This window comes from Clarias gariepinus, chromosome 22, assembly GCF_024256425.1.
Source record: "Clarias gariepinus isolate MV-2021 ecotype Netherlands chromosome 22, CGAR_prim_01v2, whole genome shotgun sequence".
NCBI classification, from domain to species: Eukaryota; Metazoa; Chordata; class Actinopteri; order Siluriformes; family Clariidae; genus Clarias; species Clarias gariepinus.
The window spans coordinates 6,287,226-6,300,301 of record NC_071121.1 but is presented as its reverse complement, the minus strand read 5'-3'; the positions used below and the strand labels follow the sequence as shown (position 1 = coordinate 6,300,301).

The following is a 13,076-nucleotide window of genomic DNA, read 5'->3' as shown; positions in this document are numbered from 1 at the left end:
TTAAAGCCGGAGGCTAAAATCTCAGTAAATAAATAAATAAATAAAAGTTGATGGGTTCTCCTACCCGGGAGGAAGACAAGACAGGACAGACAGACAGACAGGACAGGACAGGACAGGACAGGCTGACTGACAGACAGGCGTCTATATAAGTTTGCAAACCAATGAATATATACGTTTCAGGAGTTGGCGCTATGCACGGTTTCTGGCTGTGTATCTGACCATGTATCTGCCGTGTGACACGTGTGTCTGTGTGTGTATGAATAACTAAATCTGTATGTGCGGGGCCTGTGGAGACCCTGTTGTCATGGCAACCTGGACAAAGAAAGTGGGCTAAAACCCCTTTTGGGAATTTTTCATCATAAACTTTCATCATAACCTTTAATTTTAGGAATTATATTATTATTATTATTATTATTATTATTAGATTAAACGAGTTAAAGCATGTGGATGAGATGAAGATGAGGACGAGAATGAGGACGATGCAGGGTAGCGTATAAGAGAAGGTTTCGAGGCAGATGGATGATGCCTGAAACTCTTTCATGTCTTTGTGTGTCTATGTGTGCATGGTTTTTCTTATTCGTAAGTGTGTGAGTGTGTAAGTGCAGGTCAGCTCCCAGGAGCTTTTAAGATGCTCTGTGCGCTCCAGAGCTGTCTGCCCACATTACAAGCCTTTAGGAAGACACGGACAGACCGAGTGCTGGGACGTCCAGTCAATCGTGCAAGAAAAAAAAAAAAACATGTCTGTTGTCAGCAGTCTTGGCACATTGATGACTTCCAAAAGCCGGATGGAGTCAAATGGAGAGCGGGAGTGTAAAGGGCAGCCGAGCAGGAGATCAGGAGTAAAGAGCAGCGATCAACAAAAAGATAATACAAATAAATATATAAAAGGAAGTAGCCACTCACTATGTGCCATATTACTGTAAAACACACATACACACTTCACACACACACACACACACATATATATATATATATATATACGCACTTAAAAGGCAGCCACGGTAATGCGATATTGACTTTTTATCAGCCGCAATAATTGCTCTTTTGCTCAAAATGGCTCCACTCTGTGAGATAAACGAAATGTTTATAGACCTGGAGTAATCCAGTACGCTGCTCCAGCAGTGCATTATGGGAGGGCACATTATCATTTCACATGGATGCATTGTGCCCCTTGTGCCTCTCATTATCACTGGGTTTACCTTGGTGGTGTCACAGGCTTGTCGCATGCAGATGAGGCTGTGCAGAAGACACCCAGACAGAGAGAACGTGACAGAGAGACGGCGGCCAGACTGGCAGTATACGATGAAGGCGGCGAAATGAATTATGAATCCTGGTGAATTCGGGGCAAACTGCACTGACATGGAAAAGAGAGGCTATAAATAATTTACTCTGTAGGGGTTCTTTATGAATTACAAGCTCACCTTCACATTGGCAGGTCCGTCTCTTCTGTTCTTCTTCTTCTTCTTCTTCTCCCAGTTTAATCACTTTCCTCATCTCCTCATTCACTTCTCTCTCACTCATTTGAATTTCTCTCTCTGTCTCCTCATTCTGGTCCATCTTTCTTTCCTTCTTTCTTTTCCAGGCAGACAGACAGACAGGCAGACAGGTAGACAGGTAGACAGCCCCTCAGGGACGTCCCGATGGAGGGTTAAGGGCATGCACATACTCATTTATTCGCCTTCTCCTCTGTGATTCACATCTTCACAGCTGGAGATAATAAATGATTAAAGAGCAGGCATGGCAGGACAACGCCTACAGTATGCGTGTCCACACTCTCCGAGATGTGAACGCTCTCGCCTCTGGGTTAAACTCCGAGGCCATTTTGATGTTGTTTACTTGCTGTAACAAGAAGACGTGTTTAGAGTTCAGAGCTTGCTTAATGTCAAAGAACAGAGTGATTTAAACGGGTGCTTGGATGAGCAGTTTCGGAAATGAGGTAATTATGAAAAAAAAAATGATTGCGATTCGATGGTGCTGCTTGATAAGGAGCGAGTGACGGGGGGAATCCACAGGGGCGTCTCCTGTTGCTGTCGCTCTGACAACAGGTCATTAAGATGCAGCTCGGCGAACCTGGCGTGTCCCATGGTGTCAGTCCATGCTCCCTGTGCATGTAATTTCCTTATCCTAGCTGCTCTTAATGTATGATTTTGTCATGTTCAAACCAGGGAAGAATGCTCAATGTAGATGTCAATGGTGGTACAGAGGCGTTACAAATTAGTAAGTGCGTCTATAATTCTAATTGTTAACTGCAAGATATTTTCCATTCCCATGCATCATTGTGCAAAGATAATTAAATATGTTGGCAGATGCTCGATGCTGTCCGACGAGTGCGAACCTCTTTTTCTCCTACCTAGGCAACAGATTCCAATTCCATGGTTTATTATATCACGTTCGACACGGAGTCGAGCTCAGAGTGGTCCGTGGAGTCACATGGCTGGTGGGCGAAAGCTTCTACTTGTCCTCTGACCTGGCTAATGAGGCAGCTTAAGATGCTATCAGGAACAGTTTTATAGCAAATCCGTGGAACCCTAAATCCCTGTTCACTGTCTCAGTCTCCATTACACATATGGTTACAAGGCAAAGCCAGTGTAGACAGCTTATCTATACCTGGCTCTAATCTCCGACTTTGGCTTGTGATGAGCACCCGAGGGGAGTTTATTTGGATGGAGATTCAATTACGAGGCTATACGTTTCACTGTTTTAGCTTAGACCTATGACCAGTGCATCAAGAATCTATAAAGTAAAGCTGTGTTAAAATATAAACCGCCTTTCTCAGTCATGATATTTGAGAACAGTATGCACAGATCATTACCAGGGAAAATAATGTTGTGGCTATAACTCATTGTATCTGCTACATACTTGATATGACCGGTCAGGGCCAACAAAAGCATGTTTAGACCCTTTAATATGATTAAATTTCCAAGCAATTTGGCTGTCAAATTCCCTCAATCAAGGAATCCAGTTGCAGCCCTGTGAAGAAAGCCTCCTGCTGGGCAAAATGGCTTAATGAGCAGAAGCTCCTGGTTGAAAAGAGGAGGGAGGGAAAGCTGTAAAATTCCTGGTTGAACATAGCAGGATGAATAAAGCATAAAAAAGATTAATTGATAATAAATGTTTTTCTCAGCTTGAACTTTTCATAAAAAGGTTTGATATGTGACCTCTGTTCCTCTGCCCTCTGGACCTGTCTGAACCATCCTGGTGCCCCACTTCTGGTTGGAGATCTCATCACATGGATTCCCCATGTGTCTCTTTGGAATGCGTCTGGTGTCTGGGGACGGTTTCAGTCTACCATGAAGACGGGTTGACTTGGCTGTGGCTGCTCGATAGTTCAGGACTGAAATTTCCTACAAGTTTACCTGAGCCTCCAATAAGCTATCTGGACTCCATATTAACATCAATTAACATCAACTGTTATGCTGAACCGGCTTCCACCTAACACACAGTGTGAGTGCAGATCAATTCCTGCTCTCTGTTTCACCCAGATGAGGATGGGTTCCCTGTTGAGTCTGGTTCCTCTCAAAGTTTCTTCCTATCACCATCTCAGGGAGCTTTTCCTTTCGAACGACTCTGACAAGAGCAAGATTGTAATGGCTTGAGGACTGGGTCCAAAGCTCTTGTGTAATGTTCCCAGTCGCAGCTGTCAGGTTACACCAAAAGTGGGCCAAGGGAGGAAAACCACTGACCTGGCGACAGGGTCATGGGCTGCCAAGGCTCACTAAAGCATGTGAAGAGTGACGGCTCGGTCTTGTTATCTGATCTAATAAAAGAGCTATTGTAGCTCAACTTGCTGAATAAGTTAATGCTGATTCCAAAAGAAAGGTGTCAGAACACACAGTGCATCGCAGTTTGTTGTGTATGGGGCGGTGAGGCTGACTCGTGTCCATTGCCAAAAGCGCCTACAATAGGCAAGTGAAGGTGCCTGATCTGATGAATTGGGTTTTCTTTTACATAATGTTGCTGCCTGGGTGTGTATGCACTATGGGAGCGAAGGCAAGACGGTGGAGGCACTGTGGATGTTACTTTGACATGTACTCTACCTTAACATTGTAGCTGAACAGATACATTCCTTCAGATAATGACTGATGGCTTGGTGCCAGGAACCACAGCATACCTTAAGTGGTCTTGTGGAGTCCATTCCTCGAAGGGCTGTTTTGGTGTCAAAAGGAGGATCTACTCAATATTAGTAGGCTGATTGGTATTCCGTTAGTGTTGTGGTTAGTTGGAAGGTAACGACAACTATGTTCACTTGCAGTGAGCTTACATAACGTTAGGAAGTTAACTAGCATTAATTAGAGCTAATTAGCTATTCAGTGGCACAGCTCCAGGCTCTCCAGCTTATTAATGAGCACTGTGGAGAGTTTCACATCTTCTCCCCATGTTTGCGTGGGATACTTCCAATCTTAAATAAAAACATGCTGTTTCCTTGCCACCCTCGGCTCGCTCATCAGGGAGAAACAGATAGTTAGAGTCTATACTTTTTCTGTGCATTTTCTATTTATTTCTATATGCTTTTTAATCTGTAATGCTGGTTTGTGACATTAAAAGTGCTACAGTATTCAGATAAAATTGAATAGAAATTTAATAGATGAATTAGCTACGCTAACTGAATATGAATGAACAATTAATTTTTTGATAAGGCCTGAATTGGTAGTCAATGGTGCTGCAGAAGGATTCTGCATGTTTTGGGAAGAGGATCTACAGATTATATTTCAAAATCTAGCCTAGCTGTCTTTTTTAACAGGGTTTATACTGTAAATCTGGTCAAACCACATACAGAGATACCTCTGCATATGAATTTAATCCGTTCTGTAGGCGAGTTCTTAGGGCGAAATTTCATATTGTGAAACACATTTTCCTATAGGAAATAATGTAAATGCAGATAATCCGTTCCAGCCACCCAAACATACCAATATTACAAATTACCAACACTATAATTATAATGAAGATGAAAGTGGCTTTCATTTTTTATTTTTTTTGCTAATGTCCTTGCTAAAATTCTTCGGACACTCGGTGGTATGTCTTCACTAAATTTTGCACAAAATGCAAAAAACCTCACAATAAATATGTAAACTTGTTGGGGTTCGGTTCGGCTCGGTTCCTTCACTCGTATATCAAAAATGCTTTGCATGTCGAGGCAAATTTCTTGCAAAATTTCAGTTCTTAAGGTAAAAATTCTTAAGGCGTGGCATTTGTCTATTATCAAATTCACTATACATGTTCCATTGAATCTAGCAACTGTACCGTGTGCATCAAGCAGAATTAATTTACTTACTATTCTACTGATTTGTGTTCAGTTTTTACCCTCGGCATCTGTGGGCACGTCATGCTTGTTTGGTCGCCCAGTTAGCTCTAGCGTTTGATCACACATCGCTAGGTGATAAGCGGGTGGGAAATCTGCTAATCCAGTCACCCTTTCAGTCTTACTGAACTGCTGATCACACACCTCTGATTCCTGCCGCTTGCTAAATATCCAGCACAGCAGCTTGATTCCTTCACTTTCAGCGGCTTAGCCAGGCTGTAATTGGCTGCCGAGGCCCTGGTGTGATCAATGGTCTGATCAGGCCATATCCGTAACCCGAAAGCCGGCTCAGAGATAGACGATAGATAGAAGACATGAGGAGAGTGGACGGGAGGTGACACTGATTGGGGAGAGAGGGTGTGTGATTTAGGTAGGGAGGGGATTACTGTCTAAGCTGTCACCATCTCCCATCTTCTCCGCCCTCGGCCGCCTCCCCATCGCTCTCCCTCCTTTTCATTCTGCTGCTCTTTAACCCGATGCTATTTCTCAAGGAGCTTTAAAAGCTCAAGGTTGATAGAAGCTGATGTGCTTAATGACCCGTCTAATCCAAGTCTCATTCTAACATTATTTCTTTTGGACGTGACCTTCTTTAAGTGTTATTACATGGTCTGGTGTGCCGCACACAAGCAATCCAAACATTGTGTCACCGCCAAAAACAGCAGTGAAATATTTATGACTTACCGGTGTCCTGACCTGACGGGAACAGCTATCAACAAAATGGAAACTTGGGCCGAAAGGGAGGGAATGCATATCTTATTCCTATCTCTCTGCCATAGCCTAGCTGCATAAAAGCGCACTTCTTTTTCACTCCTCCTCTCAACCTTCCTCTGTCTCCAAGGTCGCTGTTGCCTGGCACTCGGTGCTGCCAGGTTACAGCAGAGCCCAGCCTCTGCTTCCTGCTGTTCCAAGACCTGCAGCGACCCAGCCTCGCTTTTATCACTTCCTTCATTCTCTCCGTGTCATTATTGCTCTCGGCCCTTTCTGTGTCACATGGATTTCATGAACACGTCCTCAGGGATCTCCCTTTGTTTGCTTGAGCGGAGAGTCTTATCTGAAATCAGAGGCGGGAGCTTGACGTAGTGCGCCATACATTCGCGCTGCATAGATTGTGTGCTCTGAGTTGGCAGATTCAGCTCCAGATGGAGAGCGTGAACTGATTTTGGATGGAAGCCATCACCCCTGCTGCATGAGTGATACCAGTGCAAATACATGCTTATCGTCTCTCTCTCTCTCTCTCTCTCTCCCTTTCTGTCCCTCTCTCTCAAGGAAGCAAATCTTTAAATACACAAGAACCACCTGCAGGGCTTTCACTAGGAATCACCCTCTTCCATTTTAAACTTGTTTCAGTTGTCCATTTTCAGACATGTATCAGTTTAAGGATGATCGGTCCTATCAGTTATTACCTACAGTATTAGGCTAACTGCAGTAATTGTTCTTAATCAATATCTTCCTAAATCATATTTCTCATAATAATACCCAAGTACCTGACCATCATAAGCCACCGCAATCTACCACATGAGCTTTAATATGCTTGTGCATTGCATGATTCTACAAGTCTCTGGAACTGCCCTGCAGCAACATACACCGTTCTTCAAAAGATATTCCCACAGTTGGTGGTTTGACGAAGGTGGTAGAAAGAGCCATCTAACACATTGCTCCAAATCCCATAGGTATTTAATATGGTGCCTCTAAAGGTCATAGCATATGATCATAATTTTTTCATACTGTACATATCAGACCCTGCAGGGATCGTCTGGAGTCATTCATTACTAAACCTAAGATGATGGGTTAAAGTGGAACGTGTAGGACTCATTTCAGTCTCACAGGGGCACCCCGGCAAATCAGTCAAGGTATATTAAGTGGAATGACATGGTAAGCAAATTAAACATCACATTTGTTTGTGTTTGTTTGGATTTCAATGGATTCAGCTTGATGGATGATGTGCCTTAATGGTCTGGTTGTGCTATAACATATTCAATTCAAATGAATTTTATTTGCATAGCACTTTCACAGTGGACAGAATAAAGAATTTCCAGAATTTTAAATGCTTGAAAATGTAGAAATGTATAGCTTTTTCAGTGTATCCCTAATGAGCAAGATGGAGGCGATGAAGGCAAGGATAATTTCCCTTAGATGACATAAGGAAGAAACATTGAGAGGACTCAGAAGGGTACCTGTTATAATGTGGATGATGGGTAGTGGGAGAATAAATAAATTCCTTCTGGTTAAAAGTGCAGTTGCATAACAGGAAATACATTTTAGTTAACATAAAGTCCACTTTGTGAAGCTTACCGCGTCCAGGTGCGATTCCAACCTGTGTGTTTGGAGTTTGCATGTTCTCCCCATGCTTGGTGGGTTTCCTCCGGGTACTCCGAATTCCTCCCACAGTCCAGATTAGACGAATTGGTGTTCCCAAATTGTCTGTAGTGTGTGAATGTTGATCGGAGGTCCTACCACGATCATAAAAATGGGAATAAATTTAATGGTCACTGTTAGCTTCCACGCTCCCTATTTAACTACAGAGGTTTTTATGGATGATGTTTCATGTTAACTGATGGAGACTTGGGTACAAAGCAGTTATGGCAATTTCAGTCCTAAAACTATCAGAGCTATGGCAATCATAAGCCATCATCCCGAAAGTGTTTGTATCAAATGCACTTATGGTTTTTAAGTGGAACTATCCTCAATCATCAAATGGATCTTCAAGCTTATACTGTAACATCAAGATCGGTCAGATTACCATCACTATTTAACTCAATCCTAATGATATTTACAGTATATCTGATTAAATAAAATGGAGAATCTTTCAAGAATCTAAGAAGAATAATAGTCAGGGATTTTTCTTTTTTTGTCGCCTGGATCTGAAAGCTTCATTAAGGTTATGAACTTGAATTCTCACATTGTTGATGTTTTTCTGAGAAAAAGTCATTAAACTCATTAAAAACACAAATCCCAAAGCTGACTCTCATGCCTTTCCTGCTATTGATGATAAACTCCACTTCACCCACATTCCAATGGATTAGATTATTTAATGAGCATATAAAAAGGAAATGTCAACAGCCTGCACTGTTTACAATCCTTATGAAGTGTTTATCAGCAATATGTCGTTAAAATGGATTTGTACTCATGCTGAAACTATTTGCATGTGAACTTTGTCAATGTTCCTGTTAAATAAGAAACATTCGGTTACTTGGTTTTGCTTCCATCCTGAATTTGGTTCCTCTTGTCCCTCAAGTTAAAAGAAATACCTTGAAAAATACTGTCAATGTGTCCCTCAGAGAATAAGACTAGTCACTGTCTGGTTTAAAAAAATATCAAACACTCTAATATTCCATTCACAAACACCATTAGCTTTGTCTTTATGGACATCGTGTTGTGCACTGGTGCGCTGTTGGAACAGCAAGAGGCCGTGCTCAAACCGTTCCCAAAGTTGGGAGCATAAATTTGTCCAAAATGTCTTGGTATGCTAAAGCATTAAGAGTTCCTTTTATTGGAAGTAACCCACACCAGTTCCAACATAACTACGCACCAGTGCACAAAGCAGGGTTCAAACGTTATGCACGTGAAGGCAGGCGAGCGAATACTTTTGGCAATATAGTGTATATGATGAGTTAATAATTAGATAGATTATAGAAAATTTAGTTCATGTTAATTGGCTGTTTGAACGTTATTATACTGTCATTTTGCTCATCACGGAAGTGGCATAAAGCTAACAGAACGGTGACTGAATCTTTTATATATCGAATTAATTAAGTGCATGATCAAAGCAAAAGTCTATAATAGCGACAGGTGCATGAATATGAAACATTCATTTCATGTAATTGAATTTTTGCTCACTGCGAAATACACGCTAGTTTTAATTTCCATTAAAATGATGAGCTGTTCAACAGGGATGTGTGTTTTAAAGGAGCAGTTTAGCCAGAAATTTCATTGTAACAGAGCAATTTGGTGTGCTAATTACTGCGGCTTCTTAAAAACATTAGTCTCAAGACTTCAGCACTAAAATATTGACTTTTTAATTTTTTGTTTACTAGTTGTCTCCTGAATAATAAAAAAAATCAAGTCTTAATAAAGCCACTTAAGTTTTTTTTATTTTTTTTTAATAAACTCATACTTGGTTACACGAACATATATTGCTTGATTCAATTTGCAGTACAGAAAACAAGTGACAATAAGAATATTAGTTAATTAAATGCATCAAGCTCTGAGTTTTGGAATGATGACTTTTGGCAAGCGCCGTCCCCTCTCCCTCCCTCTTTGTTTGTCTCTCATTCTTTCTCCCAGACCACATTGTTTTTCAGATCTCCTGGCACTCGTACTGTACATCTCCTCCCTCCTTCTCCACCTCCCTCACTCATCCTTCCATTCTTTCCCTCTCTCTGTCTTTTTTTTTTCCAGTTGGAAGACAGCAGGAGGCGTGGACCTTCAAGAGACAGAGAAAGAGGGAGCGAGAGTAGGGGGGGGATAAGAAACAGAGTCGGTGGAGGAGAGGGACGCTGAGAGAAGCCGAGGGGATAAACTGCCCTGCGAAGCAGAAGGAGCGGAGAGTGTGGCGAGAGCGAGGTGTTGATTGTGTGTGCTGTTTGGAGGTTATCCTCACAGCGTATTCGAGTCTGGGAGCAGGTGCAGCTTTGATGGAACAGTGAGCAATGCCTACTACACTACTACAGCAGGCTGGCAGCAGGGGGCGCCACCTAATTCACCCGCTCCCGCTCCTCCGCGCCCTTTTCCTTCTGGTGCTCGCAGCTATGCCAGGCCAGACTGCCATTCATATTCCAGAAAACTGTAAGTATGAGATTTTGTCATGCATGAGATCTGTGTGTGTGTGTGTGTGTGTGCAATTAAAGGTAGAGTTTGTTATTTTTCAGGCACCTTTAAAAATAAATCACCTGTGATTATTGTAAATTGAAATTTACCTCCATCCACTTAACAAATCAAAAATGCTTGGTTTTTCAGTTGTATACAACAACAACAACAACAAATAATAATAATAATAATAGTAATAATAATAATAAAAACATTTTAAAGGACGCTAATGTTATTAGAACAAGGCAAGGCAAGGTTTATTTGTATAGCACATTTCATACACAATGGTAATTCAAAGTGCTTTACATAGAAGAAAAGAAAATAATCATGAAATAAAATAAAAGATAATAGCAATAAGACTTTTTAACAAAAACTTTTAAATTTCATTTAAAATAAAAAATAAAAACAGTTTGCAACAAAACTTTAAATTAATTAAAATTGAATAAAAAAATAAAAGATTTATTAAAACTAATATAAAACATATTTTAAAATAAAAATAAAACAGTTTAAGATATTAGATAAACATAAAATAGTGCAGTCAGTTCGGACGTAGCACAGTGCTTATTAAATAAATGCACAGCTGAACAGATGAGTTTTGAGACTAGATTTAAATGTGACTAATGTTTTAGCACATCTGATCTCTTCTGGAAGCAGGAAAACTTTTGTGTTGCATGTGTGGGATCCAAAATCTTTACCACCGAATATAACAATGTTTGTTTTGAAATCTCTCATTGTCTATGATCGCCCCAAATATTACTGTTATGGCTGTTGTATTATTGATCCATGAGAGGCCATTAAACTTTTTTGTGCTGTTCTGTGTGTAACATATCAAACTCAAATAGGATCCCAGTACTGAGGGTGCTTTAATACTGTATACAGTCTATATATATATATATATATATATATATATATATATATATATATATATATATATATATAAGCAATAAAAAAAATTCATTAATTTGGCTCACTTATTCATTTGAAACCAAACTAAAACTGCAGCGAACTATTCTTTCATCGTTTGTGTTTCAATATGTGTTTCAATTTTTTTTTTTTTTTTTTCTTCCAAGATCAGGTTACAGCTCCAAAAAACCCTAAACCCATTCTGCTTATTCTCTTTCACACAGCCGGGTTGGCGCGGGAATATTGCAGCTTGGCGTTCGGTATGAAAGAAATGAAGGCAGAATCAGGGGTCTTTGTTGTTGTGCCTTTAAACCAGGAGCAGACAAGCAGACATCTTTTTGAATGGAACAAGCTTGTATCATGAACATACTGGACATCTGATGTCTTAAAGTCTTGAAGTAAAAAAACAAAACAAAAGCTTTGTTAACTACCCCACATATACTTTATAAAGAGTAGATCAGATGTACACACTGCACTTAATTAGTACTAAAGCTGAAGTGCATCAAAAACAATGAGCTGAAGGATCAGTTGAGAGTGAGATTGAGATTGAGACTGAGACGGATCAGCAGGGCCAGGCTTTTATTTTTGGATCACGTTAGAAAAGAAAAAGTGTTTTGAAGTGAGAGTGTTGGGCTCATTCTAGAATTAACAGATGCATTACTTTAGAAGTAAAAATAACCGCTTCCTGACAAAATCTCACTTTCTGCATTAACGTCGGTTACAAAAAGCGATTAGAAGAATTCATCGATTCATTGCTTCCTCATCGATTGGTTGGGTCGCCAGAGCTCGGAAATAATAACCAATCCTGAGTGCCAAGGCAGGACTTCTGGTCATTCAGTTCACTCCAGTATTATTCTCTGTATTTCCAGTGCATAGTGTATATGATACACATAGACACAGAAACTGCCATGCGTGCTCTAAGCCCACGCTTCTTAAAAGCAAACACTGAGACGGCTTATCACCGAATTCTATGTGCACTATAACGTTTGAGTGCACTATTGAGCTGGTCTTATTATCACCTTCATAGCACCATTTGTGCATGAAAGCGGCTCTTGTTTCTGGTCCCCCCCCTTAAATTAGTCCTGGCCTATTTCCATCCACCAGTCTGCTCTCCCCTATGCGATGGGTAGACAGAAGACTAACATGTGCTTCCTCTGAGTCATGTGCCAAGTGCATCTCTTTTTGAATAGTTGCTCATGCTGCGTCAAAGGCCAGCCAAACCCACTCGGAGTAAAGTGCTGCGTTATCCTGCGATTAACAGTTTTGGTACGACACCATTTTGTTTGGATATCGAGGTAAGCTGATGTTTGGGTTAGACTGAGTATGATTGCTCCATCGATTGCGCTATTGATCGGGTTTTCCCCAGCAGATGTGCTACTGATTGAAAGAGACCTCTCTTGCACTGTGATATATGCTCAGCAGATATGAAGGTGAAAGAACACATGTTTGTTTGTGCCTGTGCATGCATCTCTGTCGGCGGTGGCTTGCACTATTATAGCACTTTTTTCTTCGCATCTTCCCAAGCACACATGTGCACAGATGCATTCAAGCAGATGAAAAAATGGGGGCACATATAAGAAGTCACATAGAAAGGTCATGGCTTCTTTTGATTTTTCATTTAGTGACCTTTTATACTATATATATATATATATATATATATATATATATATATATATATATATATAGACATAGTCAGTGCAATCAATAACCATAATTTCTTTTTATTTTTTATCTGGCACACAGGGTGACTGGGTTCAATTGCTTTTGGAAGTCTCATTTTCAGTGTGTATAAATTCTATTCGAATTTTCAAGACTATTGTATGGAAATCCAGCTTTTGGAGCTAATAATACAGCCTTGCCTATCTGGCACATTTATATCTCACTCAGCTGCTGTATCTTCATCAGCTAAAGCAGGATGAGGTCAGATCTTCGTTCTTCTTCTTCTGAATCGTAATTAATTAAACATAAAGAATGGGCAATAAAAACAGAAAAACAAGACAAATAAATTATTACAATAGTTTAAATCAGATTTAACAGAACGTTTTGTATTTATGTATGTACAGTACAG

The 13,076-nt window shown here is 40.4% G+C and overlaps 1 protein-coding gene across 3 annotated transcripts in view; it reads left to right on the top strand.

Moving 5' to 3' along the window:
* Positions 1-13,076, top strand: part of l1cama (L1 cell adhesion molecule, paralog a) — a 60,325-nt gene that overhangs the window by 22,500 nt on the left and 24,749 nt on the right. For all 3 annotated transcript variants that reach the window (XM_053483442.1, XM_053483441.1, XM_053483439.1), the window contains exon 2: positions 9,698-10,084. In XM_053483442.1, the coding sequence (XP_053339417.1) occupies positions 9,949-10,084 (136 nt within the window). In that variant the 5' untranslated portion in view covers positions 9,698-9,948. The remainder of the gene's footprint in view (positions 1-9,697; positions 10,085-13,076) is intronic.